At 35.8% G+C, this 14,051-nt stretch overlaps 3 protein-coding genes across 3 annotated transcripts; 2 read left to right on the forward strand and 1 right to left on the reverse strand.

Annotated features, from left to right (window-relative positions):
• Window positions 1-1,435: 1,435 nt before the first annotated feature.
• Window positions 1,436-5,202, forward strand: LOC121805983 (D-glycerate 3-kinase, chloroplastic-like). The gene is given in 14 exon segments (XM_042206043.1): window positions 1,436-1,624; window positions 2,156-2,389; window positions 2,392-2,537; window positions 2,652-2,731; window positions 2,814-2,865; window positions 2,957-2,998; window positions 3,079-3,157; window positions 3,232-3,263; window positions 3,342-3,410; window positions 3,566-3,640; window positions 3,748-3,864; window positions 3,950-4,000; window positions 4,098-4,256; window positions 4,626-5,202. Coding segments are annotated over 13 exon segments (1,143 nt in total). The 5' UTR covers window positions 1,436-1,602; the 3' UTR covers window positions 4,242-4,256; window positions 4,626-5,202.
• A 705-nt stretch (window positions 5,203-5,907) lies between these two features.
• On the reverse strand, window positions 5,908-7,419 carry LOC121805984 (protein CDI-like). The gene is made up of 2 exons (XM_042206044.1): window positions 7,178-7,419; window positions 5,908-7,101 (listed from the first exon to the last, which is right to left on the reverse strand). Exon 2 carries the CDS (start codon window positions 7,074-7,076, stop codon window positions 6,297-6,299), a length of 780 nt encoding a protein of 259 aa, XP_042061978.1. The 5' UTR covers window positions 7,077-7,101; window positions 7,178-7,419; the 3' UTR covers window positions 5,908-6,296.
• A 1,140-nt stretch (window positions 7,420-8,559) lies between these two features.
• On the forward strand, window positions 8,560-11,537 carry LOC121803082 (centromere protein C-like). The gene is made up of 6 exons (XM_042202791.1): window positions 8,560-8,968; window positions 9,045-9,706; window positions 9,845-9,927; window positions 10,813-10,900; window positions 10,981-11,087; window positions 11,272-11,537. Exons 2-6 carry the CDS (start codon window positions 9,373-9,375, stop codon window positions 11,392-11,394), a joined length of 735 nt encoding a protein of 244 aa, XP_042058725.1. The 5' UTR covers window positions 8,560-8,968; window positions 9,045-9,372; the 3' UTR covers window positions 11,395-11,537.
• Window positions 11,538-14,051: the final 2,514 nt, after the last annotated feature.

The following is a 14,051-nucleotide window of genomic DNA, read 5'->3' on the forward strand; positions in this document are numbered from 1 at the left end:
AGAAGAAGAAGACATTTTTCTTACTTTTTGAAGGTGAAGAAAGTCTGAAGAAATTCTTGAAAGCGGAGAGAGAATTTTCGCAAAAAAGAGAGAGTGCAGAAGAAGCAGTCGCCAAAGTGCTTCAATGATGAAGAAAGGAGGTATTTATCAGATTCGGCGAAGATTTCAAAATCGTCGCACCGTTTCGAATCCCACCTTTTCAGGATTCAACGGCCGGATTTTACTGTCGCATTTAATGCAAGGCACGTCCCCTGACGTCAGCCTCCCCCTTACCGTTATCCAGAATGCCGAAGTGACTCACCTCGCCGAAGTGATTCACCTCGCCGAAGTGATTCACTTCGCTTTTCGGGGGGGGTAGTGATGGGGTACGAACTAAACCCTAATGGCAAGCCCAATAACAGTGACGGCCCATCAGCCCAGAGCCCAAGAAAGAGTATCTGTTCGGCACCAAAGAGTTCGGCACGACCAAAGAGTTCGGACTCAGCCTACAGCTCGGTAAAAGCCGACCAGTCAAGCTCTCCTCTCAGATCGGCAAGAGCTGATCGGTAAAGTCCAGCAGTTCGGTCTCAGCTTTCGACCGAACTAGGAGTTAGTGGACTCATGAAAGGCCTCCACGACCTCCACTATACCCACGATCTATTTAGTGGTACGAAGCAGTTATTGAGCAGTTATTGCTCACCCACGATCTTGTTAGTGGGGCTGCAAACCACGATCCTAGTTCAATGTATAAATAGAACTTAGATCAGATAGAAAAAGGTTAAGCTCTCTAGAGATAAAATAGCATATAGCAAGTCTGTGTTGTAAGCTGTAATCCCAGATCAAGCAATACAATCTTGCCCTCCCTTCTTCCCGTGGACGTAGATTTACTTCAGTAAATCGAACCACGTAAATTCATTGTGTCGTAGTCTTTATTCTCTACCAGCATTTACTAACATCAGAAATTCGCGGATTCATCACTATTGCTTGATCTGGGATTACAGCTTACAACACAGACTTGCTATATGCTATTTTATCTCTAGAGAGCTTAACCTTTTTCTATCTGATCTAAGTTCTATTTATACATTGAACTAGGATCGTGGTTTGCAGCCCCACTAACAAGATCGTGGGTGAGCAATAACTGCTCAATAACTGCTTCGTACCACTAAATAGATCGTGGGTATAGTGGAGGTCGTGGAGGCCTTTCATGAGTCCACTAACTCCTAGTTCGGTCGAAAGCTGAGACCGAACTGCTGGACTTTACCGATCAGCTCTTGCCGATCTGAGAGGAGAGCTTGACTGGTCGGCTTTTACCGAGCTGTAGGCTGAGTCCGAACTCTTTGGTCGTGCCGAACTCTTTGGTGCCGAACAGATACTCTTTCTTGGGCTCTGGGCTGATGGGCCGTCACTGTTATTGGGCTTGCCATTAGGGTTTAGTTCGTACCCCATCAATCCCCGCCGACGTCATCGTCATCCTCGCGCCGCATTTTCTATAATTTTAATAAAAATGACTCTACCCATTGCTATTTTTGGAGGAAGAATATTTCCAAATGGACTCCACCACTTCCCACAATTTCCGCAGTTTCTACACGCAAAACCGGAGCACCTTACTCACAGCTACACTCGATGCAGTCTTCGAATTCATCAGGTAATTTTTCTGTATCAGATTAATTTGGTTTGATTCTGTGCTTGAAACCGGTGATCTAAAATTTCAGTTCCTTTCGTAGATGATTTGTTATATTTTTTTCAATTTCTGGTTTAGAGAGTTCTGTATTTATTACTGATTGAAGGTTGATGATGTTTTTTGAATTTCAGATTTTTAAATTGTGGTTGATTTATCTTTGATATGATTATGTTGTTCATAAACTGTGAAATTGCCCTGTAAATGTGATTTGCAGAGCATAATTATACCTTATTTTGTCTAGAAAAAATCGAAATCTGTTTCGTAGATTGCAAGGGGTGAAAAAATGAAGATCGAACCATAATCTCCTCTTAAGGATGTTGGTTAATATTGGGGCTAATTAGGCATTAATGAAATCATGATAAGTGCATCATATTTGAATTGTTCTGAACCATTGATCTACTTTTTTTGCAACATACTGTAGTTCATAAAATGCTGCTGGTATTTTTATTTTATCAATCAAGTCTTTTTCCTTACTGAGCCTTCATTATGAAGCAGGGAGTAGATGTTCATGGATAAAAGAAACATCTTTTCATGATAAAACTGCTGGTCAGGAAAGGAGGGAAGCTTTGTCAGTTTCTGCGCTTCCTACAAAACCAGCTCAAGTTGCTGCAGTGGAGGATCTCTATGATTTTATATGCTCGGGTCCTCTCCTGGACAAAGTCAGTCTGACCCCGGATAAGGTGGCTGAATCCATCGACAAGTGGATCTTATGTGGATCACAGCTCTGCAGATTTTTCGCCTAAGTGAACTCTTTCTGACCGAGCCTCAAAAGATCCGGATATACCATTACTATATACCAGTTTTCTTGTGGTGTGAAGAGGAACTCAGTCTTCACAGTTCTAAGTTCAAAGATGAAGATGATATCCCCCCGTTAGTGGTACAATATCCGATGATTTCTTTGATTCTATACATAGTAACTCTATTGTATCTTCAATAGATAGTAACGGCTTATGGCTTTCATATTTTGTAATTTCATATCCTGTCAGTGCAGATTGGTTTCAGTGCACCACAAGGCTGTGGCAAGACCACACTCGTATTTGCCCTGAGTTTCCTTTTCGAAATCACTGGGAGGTAGAGTATAAAATGGTAATATTAGTTGAAAGTGTGATTTGATCATCATTGCAAGATGGTAAAACAGATAACTTGATTTCAGGAAGACTGCAACTATATCCATAGATGATTTTTATCTGACAGCGGAGGGCCAGGTAAATCTTTTCATTATGTCTCGTACTGATCATGGTGGGTTCTCCCTTTTGATGTATTTTTACTATTGTAAAACTGGAATATCCATTTTAGGGCAAACTGCGGGAGAGCAATCCTGGCAATGCACTTCTAGAGGTAGCTAGAACATTGTCTTTCCTCAAATGGATTTCTTTTCATCAATGCTGTTTGTTTACCATAAAATCTTCAACCTTCAGTTCCGTGGAAATGCTGGAAGCCATGATCTTCCCTTTTCAGTTGAGACACTGACATCCCTGCAAAAATTGACAAGAGAAGGTTAGACCAACAGCAGTTGTTTCTTGTTTTCCTTGTTTTGATTATGTTGTGTTGTCATAATATGCGAGTTTCAGGCACAAAAATGAAGCTTCCTCGTTATGACAAGGTAGGCACACAAGACCACACTCTTCTTCTCAAAATGTTTGGGATGTGAAGCATTTAGTATTGTTCTTTTATCTTCCAGTCTGCATATAAAGGTCGAGGTGACAGAGCGGACCCTTCAACGTGGCCAGAAGTGGAGGGCCCTCTATCGGTAGGTGGTTCAAAATAGTAGTTGATAAAAAAAACATAACTGGTTAAAAAGTCTAATTGAGTAAGTCAAGCTTGATGAAGGTTGTATTGAGTGAAATTAAGGCACTTGACATTGGATCTAACATTGATAATGAGTCGTCTTTTTACTTTCATTAGGCTATCCTGTTTGAGGGTTGGATGCTTGGATTTAAGCCTGTACCTTCTGAAGTTGTGAAAGCTGTCGACCCACAGGTTTGAGAAGTAGGACGTAGAAATTTCTTCCCTTCGTCCACTTCAGTATCGTATAATTATATCAGTCAAATGTGGTTGTAAGCTCACTTATGGACAAATTCTTGCAGCTGGAAGTAGTTAATAAAAACCTAGAAGCCTACTATGATGCATGGGACAAGTTCATCAAATCATGGATAGTTATCAAGATTAAGGACCCCAGCTACGTTTATCAGTGGCGATTGCAGGTAAGCTGCAGATGCATCCTTCTTAGTATCTTTTAGAAAATGTTACTGTGCAGTCTCTCTGACGACTTCCTTGGGGCGTATACAGGCAGAGATTGCCATGAGAGATGAAGGAAAACCTGGAATGTCCGATGAGGAGGTAAATTCGAGATCTAAATGCTACTCAATGATTCTATGCTTGATTGAAATATGCAAATGTTACGACTATGGTTGCTTTCTTGATGTTGCAATGGCAGGTTTTCGACTTCGTTTCAAGATATCTGCCAGCATACAAAGCATATCTCACTACCCTCTATGCTGAAGGGCCAAGTGGGTCGCACCCAGACCATCTACTTGTGGTCAAAATCGACGAGGGCCGGAACCCCATCCTTGCCAATTAGGCCAACTCCTTGCAGGTTGTGCTTCAAACCTGGTTTAACTTTTCAATGTGAATTAATTTTTTGATTTACCAATAGTAACAGTTCCAGTTTTGATGATTCAACCTATTGTAACATTCTGCTGTTTTCTTTTACCGCAATATAAGTATCACTCCTCTTCCTTTTTTTTCTCTTTTTTTAGGGAGTATCAGTCCTCTTCTGGTTGTATTGACAATTTATCTGGTATCATTAAGATTGTAACGACACGACACGTGTACAATGACAGATTAGATTTATCTGAATTGATTAAGATTAGTTTTGAGATTGCAACTAATTTAACTTTGTAAGAAAAATGGTTACATGATACATCTGATAGGAAAATGAATTGCAGTGTGTTTCTAAATGCAGCAACAGCAAATAGCATCCAAGCAGCATTCACAAGTCTCAGCACAGCACCAACAGCAACACGTCGTAAAGAAGCTGTGCCACAACAAACACACCTACTTTTAGTCTTCTTCATGTGTCTAGTGTGTGTATATGTGTGTGTTAGAGATAGAGATAGAGATAGAGATAGATGCATATACTTCATGTTCATAAGTTCAATATCACCAAGCAATATATGTGAACCCTAATAATAATATTTCTTGAGGAATGAAAAGAAAGTTGTGATGAGAGAGAGAGAGAGGAACCAAGCATAAAGGCATCCTTTCTGGTCGCGCCGTTGGTTGATATGATCGGAGTAGGACAAGCTCTGTTGCGGTGGTGGTGCCTGCATTTTCTTCACACAATTCTTGTCACCAGTCCCAGATTTTGATCAAATTTTGTTACTCCAGAAAGGCTATGAGAGTCGTCACTTATAATTTCCCACATTGTATTTAATGCTTAGGTAGCAGTTGCCAAGATAACACTTTTCATGAATTTCAGCAGTTGGAACAGTTGAATTCTATCATACTACCACATTAAATTCAGCCATAGGTTGCAGAAAGATGTGATCTTTTTTTAGTATTCACCTTCTTCACAACTAAGCTGGCAGGTTAAATACTAATTAAGGCCTAAGGAGCATTAGGTGGTGGTTCACCTACTATATTTACTCCCTAACAATCTTTATGGAGAGAACTTATCTATCCAGTTAGTGTCTGTTTGATTCTACCGATTAGGCCCGGATGGAATATTTATCTTGGCCTAACGGCATTTGGTAGCCCGGTAAACACATCTAGGTGGCCCTTGTTATGCCATCGGTCCACCAACAATCGGCCGTTTAACTAGATACCGTATCACAACAATTGGATGCGATAATATATGTTCCTGGGGAACAGATCCCGCTTATAGTCCCTCTTTCCCGGATTGCCCCTGACCCTTTCCCTCTCCAATAACCATGTTCATGCTCGAAGTTATCATATCTTTCCTACCAAACGGACCCGTTATGCAATAAGAAAAGGTGATATTATGTGTAAGAATGTGGGTGGAATCTGTCATAATCACATGGAACTGGCATCCATGTGCGCACATGAAATTATCTGTCACTTTTACAGATGCTAAAACAAGAGGGAGCACACAATTTCACAGCCACATAATATAAGATCTTCTAAACAAATGGAGTACTTATTCATGCCAATTGTATGCATAAATGCACATTACTAACCACAGCTGAAAATTACTAACCAAGAATCAGACAACTAACTCTGCCAGCTGCAGATTTATGTGAGATATTATTGATGCAGTAATACAGAGACATACACACACTGTAATACAATGAGACAAACCATAGCTAATGAAAACAACATCACACGACAAATATCGTGCTCGAAACACAAGATTACTACATCTTTTACTCTCTCTTCTTCTCTTCTCTTATTGTCCAAGTACTAATCACCATCAGACAAAAAAATGCTCTTTGATCTAAAGAAATCTCAGATTTTATACCACCAACAAACATAGGGGAAAGAATACATCTACAAGGAGATGCAACTATTTAGCAACTGAATACAGAACATCATCACCTCCACCACTTGACAAAATCATCTAGCAAAACATGATCAAACCCAATGGCGAAAGGAACAAACCCGTCTATGCACTCTCCTAATCTCCCTTCTTAACAGGGCCAGTCTGGTACTCCTCCAATTCACTCAGCCAAAGATCACCAAACTCACAATCCTTCCACTCCTTAAACCACGGCCCACCAAGCGTGTAATGTATGGCCTTAGGCAACGTGCTCTCATCGCCCTCAACAACCTTGTTGTGGCCTACAAGGAAGTTCCACACAAACGGGATCTCCCCAATCTCATCATCCTCCAACCACTGAAACCTGTGGAGAAACGCTCCCGTCTCATTATTCACTATCTCAGGGGTTAAGCTCCTATTCTTGGGGTGACCACAATTGTACAGGACCATGGAAGACCAATTCTTCCTAGGATACACAGTCTGCACTGCACCATCCATCTTCGTGGTCTCCTTAGGCGTGTAGTCGTGCTGCACGCACATTATCGCATACTTATCATCAATCAAGTCCACTAGCTTCTTGATATCATCCAAGTACAAGAAATCACAATCCATAAACATGGCCCATCCCTCATAATTGGCTAGATAAGGCGTCAAGAAACGCGAAAACGAGAACTCAGTGCTCTCCAATTTCCCCCTCTCACGCCAATAAACCCCCTTTTCACGCAACTCAGATTGCTTAATTGGGGAGATCTCAATTGGGATCGAAGCCCTCTTCAACAAAGAATAACGGCACACCTCATAAGCAATGTCTTCCCTAGGATCATACCCTACGAAAATCTTGAAACCCTTCGCATTCCCGTTGGAGATGGGATCGGAATTATGTACCTCGACGCCGTTGGAGGGATGCAAATCCGCCATGGGTTCCAGCCAGAAAGTGCAAAAGCTGCATCAAAACATTTGTGAATACAATCAAGATCGCATTTTTATTGGTATAAACAAGTGCAAAACAAGCAATGTACCTAGCTCAGCAGATCTGGGATGAGGGGGAAATAGGCGAATGCAGCATATGTGTAATGTAATGAGGAGTTGTGAAAGAGTTGATTGGGCAATGCGACGCGGAAAAGAGGTTTCCTGGTAGGGAAGCAATGTCGTTTTCTTTGATTGGGATCACAAAAATTCAAGTGCAATAACGGAGGGAAGAGGAATTGCGCGTTTTAGCATTTCTTCACCACAAGAGAATGTCGGTTAAGTGATTGCGGGGATTTTAGCGCTGTAAATTTAGGCTCTATTTATTTATCACATTTTATCTACATTAATCTTTTTCTTTTCCTTTCTTTACAGTGTTTTAATTTTCTTCAATTATATCTATATTTTATCTTCTATCCTTTTTGTATTTATCTATCTCGGGGAGTGATCAATTGCTAACTCACTCTCTCGTTGCTAACTACAACTAATTTAAGACTATGATTTTAGAACTAATTTAAGACTATGATTTTAGAACTAATTTAAGACTATATGATTTTAGAAATCTAGTGGTCTAAAATTTACAACGTGTAATTTTCATTTTTATTAATTAAATCTAAAAAGATAAGAAAAACTGCCAAAGTAAGGTTTTCAATGAAAATGTCAATATAGGATTTTGAAAATATAACACAATGCTTTGAGAATGTCAACACATTACTTATATCAACACATTGCTTTTAAGAATGACATTGTTCATGTATTATATTTACATATTTTATATATATTATGTTGACATTTGTTGTTGTATGAAAAAATTAAAAAAATTTGAAATTTTTTTCAAATTCTGACATCGGAACATATGCAAGTGAGATCTCATTAGAATCCTTATGAAATTATCTTTACTTTGATATATGTTGTGCAAAAAAATAATTTAAATTGAGAAAATTATATGTGTTTTAAAGTTATATGATATTTTTTAAAAGTTAGTTACGACTAATTTATTGTAAATTAACCTTAATACTCTTATTGGTGTTTTTTATTGAACGCCATTCCGAGACTAATGATCTAGGCTCTTGATTTGAATATATAAGGGCTATTATTTAATTGTGGTTAACAATTGTATAGCACTCCCCTCTCTACCTTATTCTCATTCACTTCACTTAATAAATATTAATTTCTTAATTTTAATACCCAGATGAAATGTTTCAAGTATAAGTATGACGTTTTGGGTATAAAATTATAGTACTGGAATAATATTTGATTCATAAACTGCATCCGCTTCGGAGAATATTCGTCAACAAAAAACACACAAGGCTAAAGTAGAAACCTCTAACAAAATATTTGATGTCACACTTATTGTCACCCAATAGATAAAGTACGTTACATAATTCATGGATTGACAACTTATCCATTCAATTCAATGACTTTGGCACTGGATGATCCCAAAAATGATTAATTCAATAATAGAACAAGCAATACAATATTTCTTCTTCTGAAAGAGAATTCAATACTTCTTGCTCGTTTATATCTTAATTGGTTGTTCATTGTTGTTTGGGCAATTCATACCACCCATATATAATGTTTCATCTAATATATATGGGTATCGATCTTCAATTTCTTGTGTTCTCGTGTGCCAAGATCCACGCGCATATGAATTTTAGCGTTGTATTTTCTGGTTGCTGCATCTTTAGATTTTGTGCTTCCTCTATTTTTTTGTATTGCTGGACTTAGTTCTGTCTCTATTCAACTCTAAGTGGAACATTTTGTATTTGGCATGAGTTTTGTTATGTGAATTTGTTAAACACCGATCAAGAGGAAGAATAAGGACATTGACACCATTGTAGAAGGTTTGAATAAGGAGAGAATCTGTTGTATTTTTGATTAGCTTGTTTTTCAACCATTACAGTTTGTCTCTTGTTATAGGAGACTGCAAAGAAGGAAGCATAGCATGAATAAGTGTGTATGAGACTAAACAAGCTAGTATAATAAAGAAAGTTGACTCAGCACTATCTTGTGAGTTGTCTTCTTGTGTTGATCTTCTGATTTATAACATAATTGAGTGGAGAAGAATAAAGTAAGAGAGAATGATGTTTCCATTTTAGTAAATGTGTCAATTAGAATCGGACATCCTAAGAAACATAATGTATCACGTACGGAGGGAGTACTTAAGTTTGTCTAAAGAATGAAAATCAGCTCATGACTCTTCGTATCTAAAGTGTGGCTTGTGTGTATCTAAAGTGAAAATGAAAGCATGCAAAGTAGTGAACAAGCTTCTCCTTCCCAACTCAGGGATAAGGTAGTTAGACTGGCTGATGCTGTTTCTGCACAGGCCATGGATAAGGTAGTTGGGCAGGCTGATGTGCCTAAGGAGTTGGACATGTTTAGTGAGATGGAGTCAAATGTAGAGTTTAATAGCAAAAAATTACCAGTTTGTAATTTGGATAAACATCCAGTAAATGAAAATACTGATGGTCTTCCTGAGCAGTTTAGAGATGGGAATGCAAGCATACCAAGCATGGATGCCAATAGTAGGCAAACTGAAGAATCAGATAAAAACATTGGAGACTCTATGAACACTAATGAGAGTAAGACACCTTTTAGCATGATATTTAGCTATATAAGTTGTGGCATGCTTCAAATGCTACATTTGGAAGTAGAAGATAATCATTTTCTATTTAGCTTATTTTATGTTAGATGTAAATATATATATACTGATGTGGCAGATGAATCAAATCCTTCTGTAGATGATAAAGAAGGCAGGGGTGATGCATCCACCAGAGAGAAAATTATTCCAGAGCAACAAGAGGTTGTTTCCCTTTTTTTTTGTTAATTTCTCTTGTTACTTGCTCTTGGTGTTTGTCAATACAATGCCAATATCTTTGCTTCCTTCTGGAGTTTTTTCAATTTATTTCGTATTGTGATTAGTCCTTGTTAGCTTTTAAGCAATTTGGCATTTCAATCGTAAACCATGTGTTGTTTCTTCCTAGTGACATTTTAGCATTTCTCTTATGGAAAACATTTTTTTTACAAGTACTTAATGCATGTTTCACTGTTTCTTCCTGTTTGATGATTTATTTCGAATTGGTGATTATGGAAAAAATCATTTTGTACATGCTTTATGCTGATGGGTATTAGGCAAAATTCTCTGTCCTTAATCCTTATAAAGGCTGTGCACATAACTTAGGATGCCCTTTTTGTTATATGTCACACCATGCCCCCCAACATCTCCCTTATTTTCTAGGTTTGTCTATTCCTTTCTATTATGAACTGTTGATGACATGGTCCTGATGGATGGCTTGAGAGTATCTACATGTAGTGGATTCAGTTCTCAGCTGGTGTTCCTATAAAATTTCGTTAAATTCCTGCAACACCAAGTGCTCTAAACAAATCAAGTATTTCTAAAGCCTTTACTCGCTATATTTTTGCTCAAATTCGAGAGTAATGTTAGTACTGATCTCCCATCATTTCTTTCCCTTTTTTCTTTTGCTTCTGAATCCTTCCATTTTAAATCTTGCATGTCCTATAAAAGACTAGTAGAGTGGTTGTTGTATGATATAACGTTGTTCTATCCTGTATCATGCTAATATCAGAATTTCATGAATCACATCAAAATGTGCAGATCTCGTCTTTATTATAGGTACATGATTTTCCCAGTCTATTGGCTAACACGAAGTTGTGTGCTCTATTTCAGGTGGGTGCTGCCAAGCTGAAAAGAGGAAAAAGAGTAGCATGGGGTAAACGTATTAGAGATGCACATCCCATGACTAAAAGTCTTGCAGGTGTTTATTTATGCAGTTACCCTCTGCGTAGAATTATGTACTTATCAATATTTTTTTGTATGTTCCGATTGATACTGCAGAAGCAGGCACATCATTCGAAACTGGAGTCAGAAGAAGCAAAAGAGTTAGGATGAGACCACTGGAATACTGGAAAGGGGAGAGATTCTTATATGGACGAGTTGAAGACATAGTATTTTTTTCCTTAAAGATATAGTGAAACACTAACCTGAGCCAGACATATTTTGTTGTTTTATGTAAATAATCAATCGAATTCGATCTGCCTGCTATCCAGAAGCCAACATTTGATTTCTTCATCTGTGATGATACTCATCAGGCAATAGTTTCTTAAATGACACATTTCTGGTGTTGTAGGCTTGAAGTTGATCGGCTTAAAATACATATCTCCTGGAAAGGGTAACGATAGCCTGAAAGTGAAGCCGTATATCTTGTCGGATAAATACAAGGATGTTCTTGATCTGGCAGCTCGCCATTGAGTACGTGTACATGCAGGGGCGCACACACTAAAGAAGAGGGTAGGGCTTAAGCCCTTACCCAAAATGATTTTTTTTTATCTTTTCTACTTTTAATTTTTTTGAATTTTTTTGAAACTAGTAGTAAATTGAAAATTTTAAAGTTATATGCCTATTTTTATATATTTAGTTAACTAGGGGAGTGATCAATTGTTAACTTATCATTTAATTGATAACTAAAACTAATTTAAGACTAAGATATTAGAAATCTCGTGGTCTACAATTTGTTATATGTAATTTCGTTTTCATTTTTTAATATTAAAAGAGTAAAGGCCAAAATTGGTCCTGAATATATGCCTATTTTATCATTTTGGTCCTAAATATTATCTTTTGAATTTTTTGGTCCTAGACATTTCAAATCGGATCACAATTGGTTCTCCGTTAACAATTCCGTTAATATTTAACGTTCAATGATTTTAATCACAATTTTGACCAACTTAAACAATTTTTAATTATTTAATCATCAAAAATATTTTTTTAAATAAAATCATAAATAATTTGATTATTTAAAACTTTTTTAAGTTGTAATAAATAATTTATGCTTTTTTGATGATAAACACAATTTTGACCAACTTAACAAATTTTAAGTATTTAATCATCAAAATTATTATTTTTAAATAAAATTATAAATAATTTAATTATTTAAAAAATGTTTAAGTTGTAATAAATAATTTATGATTTTTTTATGATAAACACAATTTTGACCAACTTAAATAATTTTTAATTATTTAATCATCAAAATTATTTTTTAAATAAAATCATAAATAATTTTGTTATTTAAAAATTGTTTAAGTTGGAATAAATAATTTAATTATTTAAAAATTATTTAATTATTTCTAATAAATAATTTATGATTTTATTTTAAAAAATAATTTTGATGATTAAATAATTAAAAATTGTTTAAGTTGGTCAAAATTGTGATTAAAATCGTTGACCGTTAAATATTAACGGAATTGTTGACGGAGGACCAATTGTGATCCGATTTGAAATGTTCAGGACCAAAAAATTCAAAAGATAAAGTTTAAGACCAAAATGATAAAATGGGCATATGTTCAGGACCAATTTTGGTCTTTACTCGTATTAAAATGATAATAGCAACTATTAAATTTAGAGTTTAGAAACACAATGTCAATACAGTGTATGAAATACATCAACACAAAGACATAACAATGTCAATACAATTTCATATTGATATTGTACAAGCATTGTATTGACATATTATGTGTTGTGTATTGATATAAAGCTGTTAACTAAATTTATGAAAAATTTTCAAATTTTTTTCAAATTTTGACATCGGAACACATGCAAGTGAGATCTCGTTAGAATCCTTAGGAAATTATCTTTAATTTCATATATGTTGTACAAAAAAATAATTTAAATCGAGAAAGTTATATGCGTTTTAAAGTTATGAGATATTTTTCAAAAGTTAGTTACAACTAATTTGTTGTAAATTGACCTTAATACCCTTATTGATGTTTTTTGTTGATCGTATTGACATTCCGAGGCTGATGATCTAGGCCTTGATTTGAATATCTAATTGCTATTATTTAATTGTAGTTAACTATTAAGTATTGAGTTAGTAATATAACACTCCCCTAGTTAATGATATGTAAGATCCATTATTAAAAAAAATAATGAAAATGAGATGAGACAATTAATTAAAAAGGAACGGACTAAAATAGAAAATTGGGACATATAATGGGAAACGGAGACGGTATAAATACTTTTTAAATTAAAAGTGTTGCATTTAAAAAGATTCATGTACGGTAATTTACAATAGTTAAATATTCATCTGCCAAGCGATCGATGTCCCATTTTAAACTAGCTCGAGTTTTAAGAAATTATTTAATTTTGTAAAAAATGGTGGAAAAAGTTAGTGAAATTTAGTTCCTATATTAATTTTGTAAAAGAATTTGAATAATTTTGGTCCACATGTTAAAAATGGAAAAAGTTAAATAAGATATTATTTATTAGTGGCGGATGAAAAAAGAAAAATATGACATTTATTTGTGGGCGGAAGGAGTATATAGTATAGCCCTTACTGGAAATTTTTTTTTGCATCCGCCCCGTGTACATGTGATAATTTTCTTGAGGGTTGATACATTGGTAGGCTCTATCCTCTTACCTACCTAGGAAGAATCTATGTATCAACATTTCAAACTTTAGATCTTTTCTTGTATCAAAGCAGGGAGGGATTGTGAAGAGATCCCCATCAATCCTTTTAATAAGACTAGTGTAGTGTTAAAAAAACAAGGAAAAATATTTCAATCAAGTGCCACTAATTTTCAATTGGTGATATGTATGTACATGGTAGCATTAACTTATAAAGTATATTTAATTCAAAAAAAAAAATTAAACTTCAATATTACACCACAAGTATAAGAAGACTCTCAAGCTCACAAGTGAAGAGTCATGTCAATATTACATATAAAATCACATAATTCCATAATGGAACAAGATCGATCAAGATTGAGAAATTTGACCATTTTCATGTACTATCAAATTTAGATTTGTAATACTATCACGTGCGACTAATTTATTGGATTACTTGTAGTATGTAGAAGTAGGTTTTGCAAACACATGTTTTCTAAATGTTGAGTATGTAATTATTTTTATGTAAA

The sequence above is a fragment of the Salvia splendens genome, chromosome 5, assembly GCF_004379255.2.
Source record: "Salvia splendens isolate huo1 chromosome 5, SspV2, whole genome shotgun sequence".
Lineage (NCBI taxonomy): Eukaryota > Viridiplantae > Streptophyta > Magnoliopsida > Lamiales > Lamiaceae > Salvia > Salvia splendens.

Excerpts from the sequence above, each read along its gene's own strand:
- LOC121805984 (XM_042206044.1), bottom strand. The coding sequence starts at position 7,076 with ATGGCGGATTTGCATCCCTCCAACGGCGTCGAGGTACATAATTCCGAT.
- LOC121803082 (XM_042202791.1), top strand. The coding sequence starts at position 9,373 with ATGCAAAGTAGTGAACAAGCTTCTCCTTCCCAACTCAGGGATAAGGTA. Across the intron at positions 9,928-10,812 it reads TTATTCCAGAGCAACAAGAG|GTGGGTGCTGCCAAGCTGAA; the intron begins GTTGTTTCCCTT and ends GCTCTATTTCAG. Across the intron at positions 11,088-11,271 it reads TATATGGACGAGTTGAAGAC|GGCTTGAAGTTGATCGGCTT; the intron begins ATAGTATTTTTT and ends TCTGGTGTTGTA.